Source organism: Panthera leo, chromosome F2 (assembly GCF_018350215.1).
Source record: "Panthera leo isolate Ple1 chromosome F2, P.leo_Ple1_pat1.1, whole genome shotgun sequence".
Taxonomy (NCBI): Eukaryota; Metazoa; Chordata; class Mammalia; order Carnivora; family Felidae; genus Panthera; species Panthera leo.
In genome coordinates, this window is record NC_056695.1 from 73353072 (window position 1) to 73373977 (window position 20906).

At 54.2% G+C, this 20906-nt stretch overlaps 1 protein-coding gene across 1 annotated transcript in view; it reads right to left on the bottom strand.

The window, feature by feature from the left end:
• The window catches only part of OC90 (otoconin 90), a 30140-nt gene extending 11643 nt beyond the window's left edge, over positions 1-18497 (bottom strand). The window contains exons 1-8 of the mRNA XM_042924184.1: positions 18423-18497; positions 11874-11939; positions 10515-10571; positions 8316-8490; positions 5697-5809; positions 3696-3824; positions 3490-3531; positions 1951-2001 (exon numbers count right to left, since the gene is read on the bottom strand). Of these exons, the coding sequence (XP_042780118.1) occupies positions 1951-2001; positions 3490-3531; positions 3696-3824; positions 5697-5809; positions 8316-8490; positions 10515-10571; positions 11874-11939; positions 18423-18495 (706 nt within the window). The 5' untranslated portion in view covers positions 18496-18497. The remainder of the gene's footprint in view (positions 1-1950; positions 2002-3489; positions 3532-3695; positions 3825-5696; positions 5810-8315; positions 8491-10514; positions 10572-11873; positions 11940-18422) is intronic.
• Positions 18498-20906: the final 2409 nt, after the last annotated feature.

Sequence of the window (20906 nt, forward strand, 5' to 3'; positions counted from 1 at the left end):
AACCACTCACTTCAATTACCCGCCCAGCTCAGCACATAAGCCAGGCAGGGGTCGCCTGCAAACAAAACAGCTTTGGGGGCCGAGGGACTGGGGGGCTGAGGAGAGGAAGCCCATGGCGGTCTGATGAGGAATATGGACACGCTGGTCTCCATCAAGTGGACGAGGGGCCACATTAGCACCAGGCCTGTTTGTAGGCAAAGAAACCAGCCAATGGCCCCTTTGGGAGAACGAGACACTATGTCCCCTTGCTGGAGCAGGTCCACGGGGGAAGGCACCCGAAGGGGGGGTGCAGTCTAGCGGTAAGGACGGAACGCCATACAGGCCTCGAACCCCAGTCCGCCACCCAGCTCCATGTCTTGGACAATTTCTCTCTCCAGCTCACTTTACCATCTCTGTGTGGGGTTGATGATTTCATCGGGTTGTGTGAGCGTTAAATGAGATTTAATATTTGAAGCAAATTGTCCGGTGTCCCGCATTGCTTTTTTCACAGCCGCACCAGACTTCCGAAGAAGACGCTGGCCCAGAATCCTCCCGCGCTCTCTCTCATTTAATCCCCTGTCACCCCGGAGGACTGGTGTAACCATCCCTTTCCAGGGGCTGGTAAACCCTGGCTCAGCCCTCGGCCTGTTTTTGCAAATAACGTTTTAGCGGAACACGTTCACACCCATCCAGGTACCGATGTTATGGTTCCAGTCCAAATGACCGAGTTGGGTCACTGTGACAGAGACCATATGGCCCACAAAGCCTAAAATATTTACTATCTGGCCCTTGACAGAAAAAAAAAAAAAAAAGGCCAGTCGCGGCTCTCTGAAGTGAAATGGAAGATTAGAGAGGGCGAACCATGCTTTCAGAGTCCTACAGCTGAAAAATGGGAGAGCCAGGAGTCCATCCCAAAGCTGCTGGACTCCAAAGCATGGTTGTCGCATGACACGATGGTGAGAACAGTCACGGGCCCTTTGTCTTTTTCCCTTGTGACTGAAGCTTCTTCCTGCATTCAGGCTCCCTCCTTTCCTGGAGGGCATTTGTGGGCACTGCTAGGTCATGGGTGTGTGTGCCTAAGTGCTGGGGGACCGACGTGTGAGGGCACGAACTCTTTCGCCAGTTAGACTCTAGGTTCCTTACGAAGCGTGTTTTCTCTGCACCGTGCCCAGGGTGATGATGGCTGAGGCTGCAGAAAGTGGAAAATGTGCCAACTGAGGGTGATTCGGAGATTGTCTCGTGGGCAGCGAAGCCCGAGGCGCAGGCTCGGTTCCTGATGGAAGTGGCCACTGTGGGTCATGCGGGGAATGGTTGCCGTGCGGGCGGGGCACATGGTGAAGCTTTGGCTGGGTTCGGGTGCCATTGCCTCTTCTCCTAGACCTGGAGTCCAAGGCACGGGCTGCCCGAGAGCTGTTGGGGATGAGATGCCCTTGGACGTGGAGGGCAGCCGGGGATCAGCTGCACAGTGAGCTCGTGCGTCTTCTCTCACGGCAGCAGCCGCGGAGGAGAGAAAGGCTCAAACTTCTGGGAAGGTGGCGGTGCAGGGCGATCCCCCTGAGGCATAGAATTGCCAAGTGTGGCAAATAAAAAATACAGGATGCCCAGTTAAATTCAGATTTCACGCGAGCGACAGATCACTCTTCGGTATGAGTATATCCCGTGCAAATTCTGCGACATACTTCTACTAAAACAGTATTTGTGGCGCATCTGAAATTCAGCGTCAGGGGACCGAGGGTGACTATCCCGCATCTGACAATTCTACCGAGGTGGGAAGAGGGGTGTGGGAGAAAGCAGAGCGAAGAGAGAAGAGATGCAGGGGTCGGGAGGAACTGAGTGGCTCTGGAATGTTCTTGAGCAGTCTCAATGCAATCCCGGGCAGGGGGCATTTTAGGGGAAGTAGTCCCAGCAGGCAGGCAGATGGCACAACCACAGCGTGGGTATTTGGGCTACACGCTGGCCCCTCGTGCTCACCTTCTCCTGAAACGGCCATCGCACTGGTGTCTGCGGGGTCCACAGGAACCACTGAAACAGAAAGCCCCGAAGCAATGACTGATGGAACACTGTGCCCAGACCAAGTGCCTCGGGTCTCAGAGGACAGGCTGGGACTGCTGGCCCGAGACGGGAGGGGGCCGCGAGAGCTGTTGCCAGACAAGGGCTTTCGTCCTGTCTCAGGGTTTCCCTGTCTCCCCTACACCTCCCGGGACATGGGATGCTTACGGGGCCCCAGCACAGGAGGGACTGCAGCCCCTGCTGGGTTCTGGCCGGGGAAGGTGACCCTAGCAGACCCAGGCTGTGGCAGTGAAAGGCCTACAGACCTCGAAGGTTTGTGAACTGTGATATCCCGACTTAGAAAGACCTCCATTCAAAAGGGAGGCAGACGGGGGCGCCTGGGTGGCTCGGTCGGTTAAGTGGCCGACTTCGGCTCAGGTCACGATCTCACGGTCCGTGAGTTCGAGCCCCGCGTCGGGCTCTGTGCTGACGGCTCAGAGCCTGGAGCCTGTTTCGGATTCTGTGTCTCCCTCTCTCTGACCCTCCCCCGTTCATGCTCTGTCTCTCTCTGTCTCAAAAATAAGTAAACGTTACAAAAAAAAAATTAAAAAAAAAAAAAAAGGGAGGCAGACGGCATGGAAGAAAGAGAACGAGACCCAGAAGATACATCGAAATAGGACACGCACACACACACCCATAGCCACGAATGTGCTCACGCCTATACCAGCACACTCCTGCGCACGTGCACGCTCACACGCGCGGGCGCGCTGACCTCAGCTTCTTTGACAAACGCCGCGGGGCTGGGAGGGAGACCCCAGCCCCAGGAAAGGAGGGGCGCTCTGCCAAAGCGCACCTCGAAATTCCCATCCCCGGGCACCCTTGGCATCGGGACGGAGAGGCCGTGCGATCTTTGGTGAACGAGGAACGCCCGGCGTGAGCTGAACCCTCGCTTTTCCCGTAAGACGCATGTTTTAGAGTAGGAATGAATACTTGCTGGCTTCAGTAGGCGGCCTGTCTTAAGAGGAGGGACAAAAAATAGCCTCCCCTGCAAGGAGCCCCTGTCTGGGCCCAGACTGCCCTTTCTGCGGTAAGTTCTGGAAGGCAGAGGAGGGAGGAAGCCTGTCTGCTCTTTGGAGGCCTCCGCGGCCAGGAGCTCACCCAGCCACGAGGAGCCTTTTCCCCGACAGAGCACTGGACCCTGTCCTGCCCTCATTGTACACCAGGGTCCTGACTCTAGAGCAAGAGAGAAAGCACCCGGGGTCTACACCTTAACTGGATTAAACGCACCCCTGTCCACGTGGCAAAGAACGATGTTTGCATGAGGGCCGTTTGCTGTTGGATGTTTGAACTGGGTTTCTCAGCAGTCATGCTGTCTCCTGGGCAGGGGAAGGTAGGGGGGGGACATCTCCAGTGCCACGGGTCACTCAGGCAGGCCCGGCGGGGGGGTGGGGGGGTATCTCCTAGTTCCAGCTGTAGCCTGGCCCCTGTGGGCCGAGGAGCAGCCTCCCTAGGAGGCCTTACCTCTGGGCGGAAGCGTGGTCCGCTCTCCCGTGCTGGGCGTCTCTGCAAAGAAACACATTGGGAAGCCTGTTCAGGGCAGCGGATTGGGGGACTGTCGGAAGGGGCCGGACTCGCATCCGAAGACACGCGGCAACTAAGGCTCCCGTGCCGGCTCCCGCCCCAGCTTGTCAGGCCCCACCACCGACGCGGGGCCCGGTTCTTCCCACCTGGAGGCTGAGCCAGACAGAAGGAAGTGTCCAGAAGGTTCAGGGAAGAGTTGATGCTGGACTGAGCCAAGCACTCTATGGCAACCTTGTCGCAGGTGCACAGCAGGTGCTCGCAAGGGTCCCCGGACTCTGTGCACGGAGCAAGGGCAGAGCAGGTGGGAGGATGTCACTGGGAATCCCAAGAGCTAATGCGACCTTCCACCCTGACCCCGATCTGCCTGCCAGGGTCCCGCTCCCCCTGTGGGCGTCCTGCTCTCACCCTGTTGGCTCCGTGAGCTTCGGCTGCGCAGGCCCAACCTGGGTTCTGTGCCCCCTCCTCTCACGCTCACCCCCGACCGTCGGGCCTCTACTTTCGACCTGTTTACAGTGTGACCACATATCCCCACCTCCACACCCCTCCCTGGGCCAAGCCCCCATCTGCTCGTGCCTGGGCTCTGTCAGTGACCTCCCCCCGCCCCCGACCCCAAACCTACTGCCCTGTCCACGCTCATTGAGGACAAGCCTTTCGAGACTCAGGGCAAACCATGTCTTTCCGGGGGTTTAGAACCTTCCGACAACTTCCCAATGGACGTAAAAGCTGTGCTCGGAGCTCATCTCCTTCCTGCTTCATCACCCCCTTTCTGTCTGGCCTGTCTCCCAAGCACGGGGGGCACCGCGTACATCGAGGCACACCCACAAGCCGCTGGCATGGCGGTGCCCACCTCCGGGACGGCCGCCAGCTTGCTTCCCGCTGTGCCTCAGTCTTGGCTCCGCGGGCATCTTCTCAGGGGGCCTTCCCCCCCCAGCCCTCCCTGTGCCTTCCCCTGCTTTATCTCCCTCCACGGCTCCTGTCGCTAACACACTCTAGCACTTGGTTCTGGTATTTTTACAGTGCCTGGCAGCCATGAGGAGATTTGAGAAGGTCAGGATATCCCCAGGACCTAGATATCCAGTGAAGGTAGGTGCTCCCAGTGTAGGTAGGTGCTCAGTATGCACCTGCTGAACGAATGAATGAATGGATGGATGGATGGACGGTGTTTTCCGTGCTCACTGTGCAGGGATTTAGGCTCGTGCCCCTCCTCACTCCTTTCCCGACGCGCCACACTTCAGCCAGTCCTCGCTAGCTGGACTTTGGGGTCAGTGGAACCCGGGTTCAAACCCTGACGCTGCTACTTAGCCGCTTATGTGACTTTGGGCAAGTTGTTTAATTTCTCTGAGCTTTCCTGCCCTTATTTGAAGATAGGGAATAATGAGTCCATCTCATAAGATTGTTAGGACAATCGCATCTCCTGGGTATAAAGCCTTTGGCACATGATAGGTACCCGTAAAGAACGGCTCCAATGTACCGCGCCCCCAAGGTGCCGTGCTCCCCCCCACGCCTCTGCCTCTTCCAATTCTTCTGCCGGGATCATCTAGGGACGTGAAATACAATCCCTGGAGTGACATGGTGAGCAGGGTGGCGAGCTGAGATTTGAACCGACTCAGCAGCAACCACAAACCTCATCCGTCCATCACTGCCTCTCTTACGCTTCCACTGCTGACTTCTTAACATAGGCCAGTCACCGTGGTATCTGTTTCACACGGGAGCACTGTTTACGTTTAACAAAGGTACCCCTGTTTTACCTTGAAGCATTGTTTAACTTAATTCTCAAAACAGATCTCTGCACGGGGTTTTCTCCTCCCCGGGCAGAGGTTCTGACTTGTTGAGTGACTGTTCCAACATCACACAGTGTGGGAGCTGCAAGCCATCTGCTTTCCCAAGCTCCCAGGGTGCCTACAGTATAAAATCATAAATCACACAACCTGCGGATGGGCTATTCTTTCATGTCAAGAAGCATTTATGGTGCCTCGACTCCATGCGAGGTACGGATGCCATAGATCCAGCCCTCGAGGGGCTCGGAGCAGAGGCGATGATGTTGTCCGTGGCAGTGATGATCAGGGGGGACCCTGGGAGCCCTGGGCCTGGGACTCCCGAGCTGTCGTTTCTCAGCCCGGCTCCCCGAGACACCGGGAGATGCTCACCACACGTGATCGTCTTGCTGACGCAGTTGACATCTGTGCTGAGCTTGGCAGGGTCCTGGAGACAGTCCATCTCCGCGGCTTCCTCGTAGCACCTGCGATGCTGGAAGCAGCAGCTGCGGCAGGCGGGGGAGGTCAAGGTGAGAGCGTGGGGGAAGGTTAAGAGAGGGGAGTCTGCCATTGTGGTGTCTCTGGAGGATTCCTGGCGGTGATGTTTCCGATAGAGCTCTTTGCACACACACGTGCATACGCATGCGTGCACATACATCTGGGTTATGTTACCCGTGCAGCAGGTGCTATTATCATTATGAGCATTTATATACATGGGGACTGAGCCGTACAAGGCTCAGTAACTTGCCAAGGTCGAAGTCAATCTCAGAGTGAGGCTGACACTAAAACGGGGGTCAGGAGGCTCTTGCAATGCACACAGGAGGTCAGTGGAGACCAATGTAAAGAAGAAAAAGTACACAGGCAGCTCATAGCTTTGGGCCAGCTACGAAATTTCTCTAACTGCCTAACTCAAAACTTTGGGGGATTCAGGGAAACATCCATCAGGGGCGCCTTGGTGGCTCAGCTGGTTAAGCAACCGACATTTGTTTTTGGCTCAGCTCGTGAGCTCATGGTTCGTGAGTTCAAGCCCTACATTGTGCTCTGCACTGACAGGGCAGGTCCTGCTTGGGATTCTCTCTCTCTCTCTCTCTCTCTCTCTCCTCTGTCTGCACCTCCTGCACCCTGTCTCTCTCTCTGTCTGCCTCTCTCTCTCAAAATAAGTAAATAACCTGAAAAAATATTAAAAGTTGAAAAAAAAAGAAAACATCTATATAGATCTTACCGTGAGGTAGGCACTCAATAAATGATAGCAATTATTCTTGGAATCTGCTATGAAGGTTCAAAGTAGAAACATCCAGTCCTCCAGGAGTTTGGAGATCCCCACCCCCGTCAACTGAACTGTGTAAAGTAACTGAAATTGGGTGTGGCCCGTCATTCCACCGGTTCGGGGGCCATCACTTCTTCCATCATTGAGACTGTGGTGGAATGCTGCTTCATTTCTTTGACTTCTGGCTAGGTGTTCTAGGCATTCTAATAATTCTAATAAGTAGAAGTGGTAAGGGAGAACCTGAAAGGAAAATACGTTCCCAGAAGTGGCCCGAGCACCATGCCGCACGGATCAGCCTCTTTCTGTCGGAATGTCAGTGAGCTGGTTCTGGGAGTCAGTTTGCTCCTGGTCCCAAAGTCGGGAAAGTGCCCTTCTGGTGCAGAGGCCACTGACATCCTCTGTTGGAGACGTGGAAATGAGAGAGATCTCTTGCTTGATTCCGAAGCTGTTTTTCCTGCTCCAACAAGGATATTTCACTTTTTATGTAATTACTTACTTTTAATCTCCGAAAAGCAATTGGAGTTAATTTGCTGAGCTCCTACTATGTGCCCAGTGCTGTGGTCCGCAGTGGGGGTGCACAGACATGACATGGTGCAGCTCCCACCCCCCCCCCCACCCTCCCGCTTAGAGTTTGTTGAGTGGAGCGTGAGACAGACCGTGCGCACGCGCTGTCCCACGTGGCGGGTGCAGGGCAGGGAAGGGCAGGTTTGGGGAGCATGGAGGTTGCATTCAAAGAGGGTGTCCTAATGGAGAGACTCTGGGGCAGACAACGGGCTGTCCCATCTGCTACTAAGGGGAGTCCTTCCCACTTCTATGAGAGCACACACTCTGTCACGCTGGCTTTGGGCACAGGTGCACACGAGTGGGTGGGGACATGGATCCCGGGGTAGAGGTGCCCTCCCGCTGCCAGTAAACCTTTTGCCAAATCCCTGCCAACACCTGATGCATCTAACATTTTAACTTTTCTTCCTAACCTGATGTGTAAAAATAGAGGATTTGTTGTAATTTCCCCTCCCTTGTGTGCAGGGAGGGCACGCACTGTCATGGGGCCCCTTGTGTCTCCTCTATAACCCCCACTAGCCACCTACGTCTTTGAAGCAGGGATACGATTCTGTCTGTGTGTATATGTCAAATGTTTATTTATATATTTTAAGAGAGAGAGCGAGAGCGGGAGAAGGGCAGAGACACTGAGAGAATCCCAGGCAGGCTCCCTGCTGTAAGTGGGAAGCCTGATGGAGGGCTCGATCTCACCCACTGTGAGATCAAGAAGCCCTGAGCCGAAAGCGAGAGTCAGATGCTGAACGGACTGAGCCACCCAGGCGCCGCTAGGATTCTGTTACATTAAGCAGAGTGTCCCTATGGGATTGGCGCACGTTTGTGCGAAAATTAAACGGAAACCTTCGTAGTTACTTGACCCCTGCTGGCCAGGACTGTTCTGAACAAAGAATAATTTTCCTGGGGAGCTTGTTTAAAATTCAGACTTCAGGTTGTAGGTAAAGGTAGTCTTGAGTCGGTCGGTCTGGGATGGGCCCCTGGAATCTGCATCCCGGTGGTTCTCATACAGGGGGACCCCACTCGGAGAGTCACTACTCTGACGCTTTGCATGTGAGACAGAGCCAGGATCCTGACAACTTCCCAGGACGTGATACATAGCCATGGAAAGATGAGGAAACCAGTCGCTTCGCAGGGGAGAACTAAGCTCCTGACAGCTTTCCCAAGTATCAGCCAGGCCTCCCAGAGCTCACCTGTCAGACGCGTCCACGGGCGGTCCCTCCATCTCAAACCTGCAGGCACAGCCGTAGTCCTCGAAGTCCCGGGGGCAGAGACCGGCCACACACTTCATGCCATTCACGAACTGGAGGAGCGCGGGGAAGTTGGTGAGGACGGCCTGCAGCCAGGTGAAGTGGGAGCCCAGGCAGTCTGCGGGGAGGGGACAGCAGGCCGGGCGCTGGGGACCGGGGTCCGGGAAGGAGCCCCTGTGCCCGGGACTTCCTGCACCGCGGCAACCTACTAAGCACCTACTGTGTACTCAGGGTCGTTCTGGACAATGGGAGGGAGGCAGGTTTGTGAGCCGTGGTCCCTGCCGGTCACCTCCAATAGTCACGTACTTTCCTCCTTACCCACAAAGCTGAAAGGCGCTCAGCGAAGGTGAGCCCCTTCCGCCAATCCCTGGGGGATGTGTCATGCTCATTCTGGGTTCGTCATGCTAATAATCCCGGCTTCCATTACAGTGAGCGGCCTAGGGCTGAGCACGTGACCCAGATCTGGCCGAAACAAGGGGAAGTCGGTTAGAGACTTTTGGGAATTGTTTCTTTCATAATAAGGGACAAAGGCATGGAAGACATCCTTTGGATCTACACCTTTCTCCTTCCTTGAATATGGGTAAGGATATGTTGGCTGGGGCTGTGGCAACCACCTTGTCACCATGAGGCCCCAAGCCTAATATCGAAAAGCCAGCGTGCTTAGTTGGAGCGGTGGAGGAAGAATGGGCCTCTGACACCTGCTGATACCTCCGACATCTGGGGCTTTCAGATGGCTTCTGTGAGATGATTAAATGCCTTTGTTATTTAAGTCACTATGAGTCTGACGAGTGGACCCCAAATGTGATACAGTTGTGGCCCTAGAGAACGGATACAGACACTAATAATTTGGGGGCCCCTATTATGTGCCAGAAACTGCTATGTGCTTTAAATAGGACAATAGTTAAGAGAGATAGTGAGTCACGCCTTAGAAAGCATTCGCTTGGCCCATGATCCCATAACCTTCCCGTTAATCCGACAAGGCAGTGCCACTCTGTCACTTCTGTTTCATAGGTAAAAAAACTGAAGGTCAGAGATATGCCCGAGGTACCAACCAGCAACCAACGATTTGCCCTAAACACGAACGTTCCTGCGAGCAAAACTGGCAAGAGAGCAATTTCCAGGTTTTTGACCTCGAGCGGCACACCCCCCCTCCCCATTCTCTGCCTTTCTGGCTGCAAGACGGTTAAGCACCAAAGGGGGTGTGACCCCACAGCCATGATTCTAATGCACAGGGTCACCCGTGGGAGCTTGGGGAGGTCCACGAGGGGTCTGTGAGGGCTGTTCCCTCCCAGGCTCTTCGCGTTTTTCCTACCCCATTCAAACTTCCATTCCCATGGTTTGTTTTCACATGGCCTCGTCGGAAAACGAAGAAATGATTCTGTACGGAGGGAAAAAGCTACTCTAAAGTTCACGTGTGTGTGTGTGCGTGTGTGCGTGTGTGTGTGTTTATATAAATATGCATTTTCACTCAAAAACAGCAGGCACCTGCACCGGGTCACATGCACACCTCCAGTGCAGTCCTCTGCCCGTGTTGTCTAATCCCACAGCAGTGCAGAGCTCCTTGCTCCCTGTCAATCACAGGATAGCCTTATTTGGGGGGTACTTTCAGCAAGCAATGGTGGGAACCATCACGGTCCCAGCAATCGATAGTCACGGGGTAGATACGTAATTGATAAATGGAGCCCTTGACCCTCTTTGAAATTCTTAGGCTTTACGTGTATTTATTAGCTGGGGAGAGAAGAGCCAACCACTAATCTCTGGACTCAGAGGGGAGCGTCCCCCTTGTGACCTGGGCACGTCACATACCTCTCTTAGGCTCGATTCCTAGCCTGGGCAACAGGGGCGCCATTCTCTCCCCGCCCCCTCCCCCCCAACCCCGCCGCCCGGGTTGCGGACTGATCAGGACTAACAAAGTCAGGACGATGCAGGCACCTCGCAACCCAGTAACACGCAATGCAATGTGAGACACCGCTACTCTTGTCGGAACCCGGATCACACGGGTCAGAGCCTGGCTGGGGCAGCGGGTGCAAGGGAGCCCAGAGAGCAGCGACCAAGGCCCTGGTAACTTCCTTAGATTTCCCACACTCACGCACCCCATGCCCTGACACCCGGCAGACAGAAGCAGTTTGGCATTTCACTTACCAAAGATGTCGGCCACACTTTCCGCGTTTCTAAACGCCCCTTGGAAGGCTGTGAGATCTAAGTGGAAAGCAGAGGAAACAAGTCGGGGGGCCCTTCCCCTGCCCTGCCTCCTCGCCCCGCCCCGCCCCTGTGAAGAGTAAGTAAAACCCTTTCTCTTTCTCTAAGGATGGATTTGACCTCAGACTACCTTTCTAGTAATGCGGGTTACCATGGAGATGCAATGGAAGTGTGTTAGTAAAGCAACACGGCCCCTGGAGGACGAGGTGTATCTGGACGGGCGGGGACCCCGGGTGAACTATAAATACCTAGTGGGGAGTCATCGTGTGGGGACCCCCTCGGTGTGATGACCCTTGCCACCGAGCATGTCTCTTCTGGGCATCCTGGAAACGGTACCTATGAAATCGTTACTGGAGATACTAATTCTACTAGAGAATAAAGCTTCTAGGCCGGGGCAGGTCCTGTGGGCGCTCTCCGTGAGCCCCATTCCCTTGCATCTGAGATGCTACCTGGGGGGGGGCTCCTGGGATCCTGATGCGCAGATCGCCCGGGATGCTCTCGCTGGAGAGAAAGGGCTGTCACGGCCTGCTGCCACACGGGGTTTCCCGGCCTTGTTCCCATCGAGTGCCAAGCATGCGCTGTGAGTCTATGCATCTGTGACAAGTTCTCCCCGGACTGGGCATCGCCCTTGGCCGGGGGGTTACGGCATTTGGAGAGGGGCCAGATTGTCATTTGGGTCTGGGTGGCACCGATCGCTTTGCTCGCATGGGCTCATGCACAAATAATTTGGTTGACTCAGCTCGCCTCTCTGAAAGGCTGGAAGTGAACCCTGAGGTGGGGGCGAGTGTGGCCGGCTGGTTCGCTATGCATTGTGTCCTTCAGCGGTACCCGGTTTAAGAGCCCACCTGAGAAATCTTTACCCTGTCTCACCAGGAAGACTCCCCCCTCCCAAAAAACCAGTTACGGATCTTCCTTTCTTATAGGTTGCGCCCTGGAATGCATTGTCTTTCTTTCTCTCTTTACCTTGCCTTCTAGGAGTCTCAGAGCTCAACCTGGAGCTAAAATACCGTGACCATATTACCCCCGTGATCAACCCATTTACTTCCATCTCCTGTCCCCCTTTCAGCTGACCTTTATCTTTTGATGGGAGCTTTAGCGCTCTGTCTCCAAAGAGAGAGCCATGGTGGGTCAGACATCAGGGGAGACAGTTGAGGGAGAGGTTTTGAGCCCCATTTGAATCACTGTGCCTACAAGAGCCACAGCAGTAAGTGGTGTATTTAGAAAGGGTCATTTTCTCTGCCAGTATCCCAGACAACTTCCTTCCCAGCTAGGTCTCCCAAGAAAAGTTCAAAAAATCCTTACTGATAGTTTTTGCGAGTCCTGGAGGCAGCTCCCGTGGAAGGTGTGGGGTGTCCAGAGGATGGCCCCCTATAATCGAGGAGGACAGCAGTGTTAGCAGGGGCAGTGTCATAACCCACTTGCTGGGAGGGGCGGCCAGCAGGCAAGGGGATGAGGGGACGCAGGTAAATTCAGTTCGACGTATATTTTTCTAGGACCTACTCTATGCCGGGTCTCTGGGGTAGCTGTTGCTGAAAATAAGGTGGCCCTACTGTCTCACACTGGTTGGCCTTAAGAATGGCCTTCTGATGGGCAAAAGACGTGAGTAGACACTTTTCCAAAGAAGACATCCAGATGGCTAGCAGACCCATGGAAAGATGCTCAACATCGCTCATCATCAGGGAAATACAAATCAAAACCACGAGGAGATACTCCTCACACCTGTCAGGGTGGCTAAAACGAACAACTCGGGCAACAACAGATGTTGGCGAGGATGCGGAGAAAGAGGATCCCTTTTGCATCGTTGGTGGCAATGCAAGCTGGTGCAGCCACTCTGGAAAACCCTACGGAGGTTCCTCAAAAATTAAAAATAGAACCACCCTATGACCCAGCAATTGCAGTAGTAGGTATTTACCCAGAAGATACAAAAATGCTGATTCAAAGGGGCACATGCACCCCAATGTTTACAGCAGTGCTATCAACGATAGCCAAAGTATGGAAAGAGCCCAAATGTCTATCAACTGATGGACAGATAAAGAAGATGCAGCGTCCGACTTCGGCTCGGGTCATGATCTCGCGGTCCGTGGGTTAGCGCCCCGTGTCGGGCTCTGTGCTGAGAGTCCAGAGCCTGGAGCCTGCTTCAGATTCCGTGTCTCCTTCTCTCTCTGCCCCTCCTCCATCTGCACTCTGTCTCTCTTTCTCAAAAGTAAATAAACATTTAAAAAAAAAGAAGATATAGTAATATATATATATAATGGAATACTACTCGGTGATGAAACAGAACAAAATCTTGCCATTTGCAACAATGTGGATGGAACCAGCGTGTATTATGCTAAGCAAAATAAGTCAATCAGAGAAAGTTAAATATCATAGGATTTCGCTTATATGTGGAATTTAAGAAACAAAACAGGTGAACATTGGGGAAGGGAAGGAAAAATAAGATAAAAAGAGAGGAGGCAAACCAAAAGAGACTCTTAAATGAAGAGAATAAACTGAGGGTTGCTGGTGGGGTGTTGTTGGGGGGGGGATGGGCTAGATGGGTGATGGCATTAAGGAGGGCACTTGTTGGGTGGGCACTGGGTGCTATACATAAGTGATGAATCATTAAAGTCTGCTCCTGAAATAAAAAATAAAGAAAAGAAAAAAAGGGGGAAAAAAAAAGAATGGTCTTCTGGCTCGGGATAGAGAGGTTTGGGGACTCATCTCGAAGCTCTTGTTACATACAAAGCATACCATTTTGATTTAGGTTGCACGTTTGGAGTGCCTTGAGATGAAAACTTGGGGGAAATAAGCACAGGCAAGGAAAGGACCCCACCCCAGGAAGCCTCTAATCAAGGACAGGGCTTTCCCTCTCTATCGGCAACCAAAAATGACCCATGACTGCCAGGGGTCTGTGCACCCCGAGACTCAGCTCCCGACCCTGCATTTATCCACAGGGGAGTCACGGTGAAGGGATGCAAATGTTGAATTGTATGAGCTACTCAGCAGGGAGCCAGCTGGACTTGGCCTTTTCCCAGCCTTGGCTGTCTCCCCAGGGGCCTGGAATCCTCATTATGAAGCAGGGGGTCTACGAGATTCCGGAAGGGTGGGAGCAAAGGCCGTGATAGCAGATGAACTTGGATCTGCAAGATCTGACCCCGTGGATCAGAGAGGCGCTGTGAAGCCTGGAAAACGTGGCTTACTGGCCGGTGCACCGTGGACACTCAAATGTCACGGCAGCCATTCGTCATTATTAATTATTACCATTAGTGCTGTTATGAGCAACTCCTTCCCCTCGCTGCCCCCTTTCCCCTCCACACTAACAAGTGGTTTGCCTTGCTTGGCCCTCACCTTCATCATCGACCTCATCATCGCCCCCATGGACTTATCCCAGGGACATCGTTAGCAGGTGCCTGTCTGCGGGGGAGCAGCCCCCCCCACTACCAACCCCGTGGGCTCGCGCTGGGTCCCTCTGCGGCCAGGCCCTCCAGGGATGGGTTGGAGGGGACGCAGCCTGGCTCCCTGGCTCCTCGCACGACGAACTTCAGCACGATGAGCTCGTCCCAACTCCCAGCGGGACGTGCTCTGTGGCTGTGGCCAGGCGTGTCCTCTCCAGCCCTCCGGATTCCTGTTCCCACCGAGGGGCATTCCCTCCAGCCCGAGAGCCATGGGCTGTACGAGGACTTGACCCGCGGACAGACGTTCCGACCCGGGGAGACCCAGCACTCCCTTCAGCTCCAGGTGGGTCCTACCGAGGAGCCCACGTGATTGCTCTGGCACATTCCACGTTTGGTCTAATTGCCTCGGACACGATTTCACCGGTGTGCCAGCCGACGGCTAAGAACATCTGCGGCCCACTTCTGCGGCAACAGTAAAGTGCCGCTGGGTCCTCGCTCGCTGGCTCACGGTGTTCTGGCGGGTAGAGGTGCTCCGCTCGCGGAGAAGTGCTCCCAAGCATGCGTGCCCCCCGCCCCCACTCCCAGTCCTCTCAGGGTGTCGACACCCACACATTTCATTAGCAGCTGCAGAAGTCGCCGTGGCTCTTCAATTGTGGATCCCAGAGGACTGGATTCGTTCACTCGCCCACTCCAGAGGGATGGCAGTGGGGGAGACGGGGGGTGGGGGGTCCGAGGGGACGAGGGGGACAACACTCGGCAGAATAAAATGGATTCTGGCTTGGTGAGCACGCTGTTCGAAGGGAAGGCAGCTGGCATCCGTTCTGTTCCGGAATCTGTTTTGCAGGCATCCCCTCCAGTCCGGCGCTGCGCCCGGGGCCGTGGGGCCCCCTTCGCTGTGGCCGTGTCACAGACACCGAAGCCGAGACCCATGGAGGGAAGGTCTAGCTGCTTCCACCCGGACACGTATGGCTTCCCTGGATCTGCCCCTTCCTCACTCTGCCAAAACGTCTCCGACTTTGAAGCTGATGCTTCCAGGATGCTTATCGTTTTCCAGACCCCAAACGAATTCTTGCTGTCCTGGCTTTGCTTGTGCGGTGCCCCGAGCCTCGGACGCCTGCTCCCCTTTGTGTCACTGGCCCTTACATTTTCACGTCCTGCCCAGAGTTCCAGAGGGCCTACCCGACCCCCAAACCGGGCTGGGTTAGGGACACCTTCCCTGGCTCCCGTAACGCCGGGACGCCCTTCTCTCGCTGCCCTTGTGACCCCGGGTTGCAATGACCTGTGTCGGTGACCGTTGCGTCCACTAAACCAGGGGCTTCCTGAGGGTAAGAACGCTGACAAATGTAAGCGCGGTTCAGCAGATATCTCTGCAGTGAACGAATGAGCAGCCCGTGGTTGAACTATGCCATCAAATGGCCAACTTATCAGCCAGTGAGTGATGGCCCAGTGGAATCGCCTTGTAACCTTTAAGCAAAATTAGCCATCTCTAGAGAGTGGAAGGGCGAGGTCTGTCGGCGGTTATGAGCGGTGTCTCCTACTATGAAGTGTTCTGCCCAGAAGATCAGCCAGGAATGCACAAACCCCCCCGTGTCCAGCCGCCTCTCCCGCAGGTTCTGGCAGGTGGACGCACAGAGGACGGTGGGGAATGGGCACCACTTCTGCTGTGTGATGGGGGCCTGTGTCGAGCTCCCTGGTAGGGAAGGTTCAAGGGTATCTCCCTCTCCTAGCAGGCCTGACCACCATCCCACCGGCCAACACTTTGGAGTCACGAGCCAGCTCTCAGCGAAGAGAAGAGAGAGGGCAACCTGGCCCCGGGTGTGCTGAGGGGGCCGCTCCCACCCCTGCCACAGGGGTGAAGAAACACCCCGGAGAGAGCCGTGGAAGTGCACAGAGACCCTCCACCCCGTCCGCACGCCCCAAAGCCTTGCCTCGACGTCTGAGTCAGACAGCCCTGGGGGTGCGGCTTCGAGAAGGCGCCCGGCAGAGTTCCGGCTCTGTGCCTGCGGTGCTCGAAAGCCCGAGGGGTGTCTGCACAGAGTTCACGTCCCCCATGGCTGTTCCCGGCCATGACCCAGCAGGTGTACCCCAGTGGCCCAGCTTCCTGGGGCACACGGGACGTTGCTTATGGACTCCTCCCTAGCGGCCTTGCCAGACTTTCCTCAGACCCAGCTGTGGTCAAGGACGCACCCACCTCTCCTGTCCTGGTTGCAGTCCTGCCATCCCCCAGGTGTTTCCTCCAAGGACGTCTGCAGTCCGGGCATCCGTTTCCCAGACGACCCAGACCAAGGCACCACTCCTGCCTCTTTGAGACTAGGCGTGCGGGCGGAGGCCTCAAGCACAGACGGGGGCGCCTGGGTGGCTCAGTCGATTAAGCGCCCGACTCTCGGTTTTGGCTCAGGTCGTGATCCCATGGTTCGTGAGTTCGAGCCCCAAGTCAGGCTCTATGCTGTCAGGGCAGAGCCCGCTTGGGATTCTCTCCCTCCCTCCCTCTTTGCCCCTCCCCTGCTCGTGCTCTCTCCCTCTCTCCCTCTCTCCAAATAAACAAACTTAAAAAAATTAAAAAACAAAACAAAACAACAAAAAACAGACCTTCCCACCTTCCCCCCCCCCCCCCCCCCCCCCCCCCCCCCGCAACGCCTGGACCAAAACCTGGTGAATTTGTTGGCTGGGTAGCGTAGGATCCGTGGTGGTCACACACTCACCCCTGCAAAGTCGGGGCTGCAGGTATGGGACATTTAAATCCACACGTGCACGTATATGTTTGCACTTCAACTTTCTATGGCTCTAATTTTTTTAAAAATATTTTTAACGTTTATTTATTTTTGAGAGAGGGAGAGTGTGTGTGCAACTTTCTATGGCTCTGATTTTTAAAAATTTTTTTAACGTTTATTTATTTTTGAGAGAGAGACAGAGAGTGTGTGTGTGCAAAGGTGTGCACGGAGAAGTGGCAGAGAGAGGGAGACAGAGGCACCAAAGTGGGCTCCATGCTGACAGCAAAGAGCCTGATGTGGGGCTCGAACTCATGAACCGGGAGATTGTGACCTAACCGACTGAGCCTCCCAGGTGCCCCAGCTATGGCTTTATTATTTTTTTTAATGTTTATTTATTTTTGAGAGAGGGAGAGAAAGACAGAGTATGGACAGGAGAGAGGCAGAGAGAGAGAGAGGGAGACACAGAATCGGAAGCAGGCTCCAGGCTCCGAGCTGTCAGCACAGAGCCTGACGCGGGGCTCGAACTCACAGACCAAGAGATCATGACCTGAGCTGAAGTCGGCCGCTTAACTGACGGAGCCACCCAGGTGCCCTGAAGTGATCTCATTTTAAAGGATAGGGAAGAGATTGAAAAGCTATAGAATAGTTCATAGTTTTATCATAAAAAATGACGGACACCAAGGCCATAGTTGGAATTTGAACAAGACAGTCAGGGTCTGGGTAAAGGTGGAGCAGCTGGCCCTGGGGACCCAAATCACGACAAGATGGCTTTAACGAGGAAAAAAAAATCATCCGCGAAGGAGCTAAATAATCAATAGCAGCCCGTCAACTTCTGGAAATGGGAGTGCTCCTTTGTCGTGCAGGGAAGGTCTGGGGCAGACCTCGGGAGCACCCAGAGCTGCAGGAGAGCTTCGGGGTCCTCCGTGAAGTGCCTACCCTGTAACGGGTGCTCACCGATTTCCGGGGAACACGCAGATCTCTGTGCGTCCTCTAACTCGGGTCACGGTCGAGACCAATTCTCAATAATGTTGACACCCTCACTACTGTGTTTGGAAAGGAACCTTGCAGAGGGAGGCTCAGCGTGTTGGTCCCCAGTTTACCCGAACATGAGGAGGGAAGGAAGAAATGGCTGGGTAAACGGGTGACGTCAGTCACTCGGGAGCCAGAGCAGTCGTAGGAAGGAAAGAAGGAGGTGGGGGGCTTCGAGAGCTGCACCAATGTGCAAACAAGAAAGGAGGGAGCCAGAAGTCTCGGAATCATCACGACTGCACGTGAACTGGAAATGAGTGCCCGGGCTGCCAGGGAGCTTGCTCGGATGTCTTCAGGCTCTGGTGGTGCGGGACCCCGGTGCGGGGTGGAGGTGCCTTTGCAGCAGACACACCTACACAGGGGTGTTTCCTGTCGCATGTGGAGAGGACTGACACACTCCGAGGAAACGAGCGAAACATGGGCCAGCGGCCGGTGAGCAAAGGCAAGACGAGATGTACCATCCGGGGTGGGGGAGGAATGGTTGAGTGGCCACCCTGCCTTCTGCTCTCCCTGGATCTCCTCCTCGTCGCCCATCCTGCACCTCGTGCCCCGGGCAAAGTCCTCAAATATCAGCTGAATTAAATCTGTGGCCCGTCATTACTGTTTGACTTCCATCCCTCCCAGGCAAGAGGATAAAAGTAGTAACAAGCAAATAAGATGACATTTGACAACACTCCCCAGTGTTCATGTTAATTACATAACAAGCCAGAAATTCGGTGGAAAATACCGTTACTCACCGCCGTGAGGGGCCATCAGCATACTCAGGAGAAGCACGATCATAGCGCGAGGGCAAAGGAGGGGCTGAGGCATCCAGGGAACAGCCTCCTGGGAGAGAAGTCGGTGGAAGATGATGAGTACGCTTTCGGAAATCCCAGGAAGTAAGAACGCCCACGAGCTCTTTGTCCCATAGCGCATTGAGGTAGCAGGAGAAAGCCCTAGGAGGGTTTCTGTCCCAGCTTCGCCACTAACCAGCATCAACTAATGACATTCAGCAGATCACCTTCTCTCCCTGAGATTCAGTTCATCCATCTGTAAAATGGAATCTGAACCCGGGCTCCTTGAGGCCACAGATCTGGTGTCATTTATTCATTTTCCCCATGGTCCCTTATTGTGCTGCGACAGGCACATCGCAAGGATCCCAGAATGCAAAGTGAGCGAAAACCGCTCCTTATCTGTGAGTTGTTCACAGAATAATAGGGAAGGGAGGCAGCGGAACAAGGGCTATAGTTTGACTTTTGTAGACGGAGCTGTAAATAACCCATATATTGGGCTACCGGGGCATTCTGAGGATGTACCTTCAGTAGTCTGACTTTGAACCTTACCAACGCTTGACATAGCAATAAATTTGGCAACCACAAGGTGGCGCTGCCTGCCAACAAACAGTGCTTTCCTGAGGGACTATTTCTTCCTTCCCCCTGGCTTCTGAGCGATTTGAAAGCCTGGTTGCTGTCCTAGCGTTCAAGAGACCATGCCTCAGGGACTGCCATGGGGGTGGTGGTAAGGGGGCAGAGTCCAAGAACTGACTGCATTTCAATCATAGCACCCCGTGATCTGAGCAAGTCATCAAACATTTACCTTCAGTAGCCACTTAGTGCAAACAGGCCAGCCATGTATTTAATGGGGAAGGAGAAACATTAAAGACCAGAGGGATTTTAGAATAATTTTAGCTCCCTGGGAATATAACTCTTCAAGAATGTCAGATGGATGGTTGACTTGTGCGTAGAACAGAGTATGAATGATAGCACAGTGTGATCGTGCTACCCCAGGGGAACCCACATGGCTGCTGGATGGGGTTGCACATGTTGTGCACTGGGCAAGGGTGTTGCACTGAGGGGCACATAGGGGCTGAAATGCATCCAGTGTTCAACTCCCAAGTTTGCCCTCTGCCGGGCTGCATCAACCTGGAGGAAAGGGCACTTTCTACAGTTTGTCCTCCCAGAGACAAAGGCTGTCCCATGTCCTGGTGGCACTGCAAATGGACCCAGGGCCACAGTGGGCCACTCTGCCTTGTGGGCAGGGATTTGTACTGTGGAAGGTGTCCCAAAGGAGAAAACATTTGTAGTTCCTGAGATCGTTACCTTCCCCAGGGCCTAGCATAGCCTCTAGAAGCTATAGAATAAATGTTGAACGACTGCGGAGGGCAGAATGTGAGTTCTTGGAGATTCCCACTGAGCTCAAGCATCTTCTAAGACTCTGGTTATTATCTGATGGACAGAATGCTCTGCTTTAACCTTTTGTAGCCACATAAATTCCTACAGCAGGTTAACGTTACAGGTTAGACCAGCTCTCTGATCCTTCTGCGGAGATTTGGGTCTGAATGGCTCCTTGTCAAGGCCAAGAAACCAGACTGAAACTTCAGGGCGAGGCCTGGGATGTCTCCAGATGGAAAGTGGCCACCCTGGAAACTCTGTGGGTGAACAGCTGAAGGCATTCTAGAAGGTCATACCCACTGAAGTCACACCCACAAGACTGAGGCTGATGTCATCACCTGGTACATTTGGTATCATTGCCACCACAAGGAGGGCATGCTAGGAGGTCTTGCGGTGGGGTCCCCTCCCTCAAGAAAGGGAAAAAAAGCCTCAAGGCAACCTGGCTATATGTGACAACATCCTTCATGACCTTGTAACATGAGACCATTTAATCAGACTGCATGTTTGCGTGTTACCATATATGGGGGACAAAGAAGTAGAAAACACATTAAAAAAATGACTCCAGGTGGCGTTCTGGGCTCAGTTCTTCGGGTACAGACCCAACTGAACCGTTTCCTGGGGGAAAAAAAAGCCTCGGCGTCACGACCCTCTGTGCGAGAATCCTGCGACAGTCGGAGCTTGGAGAAGGCACTGGATTCATCTCGTTCAAACTCTCTTTACAGATGAGATCATTGAGCCCCCGAGCCCGGCAACTTATGGTCACAATGTCCCACTTCCCATGAGCTGGGAAGTGCTCATGATAATAACAGTGTCACTTATGAGGCTATTGTGAGGGCTGAATGAGCTGATCCACGCAGGGCAGTGACAACAGTGCCTGACGGAGAGAAGTGGCTGGAAAACATTAGTAATTACAGCCACTGTGTCTGGCACACAGGAAAGACTCAGTAAACAGCAGCTGTTACGATAAAGGCCCCTCTGCCCTGTTTGAGTGGAAGCCCCGCCCCCCGTCTGGTGAAATGAAGCAGGTGGTCAGTTTCGTCGCGCCTGCTGTCCTTTTTCTCCTAGGACACT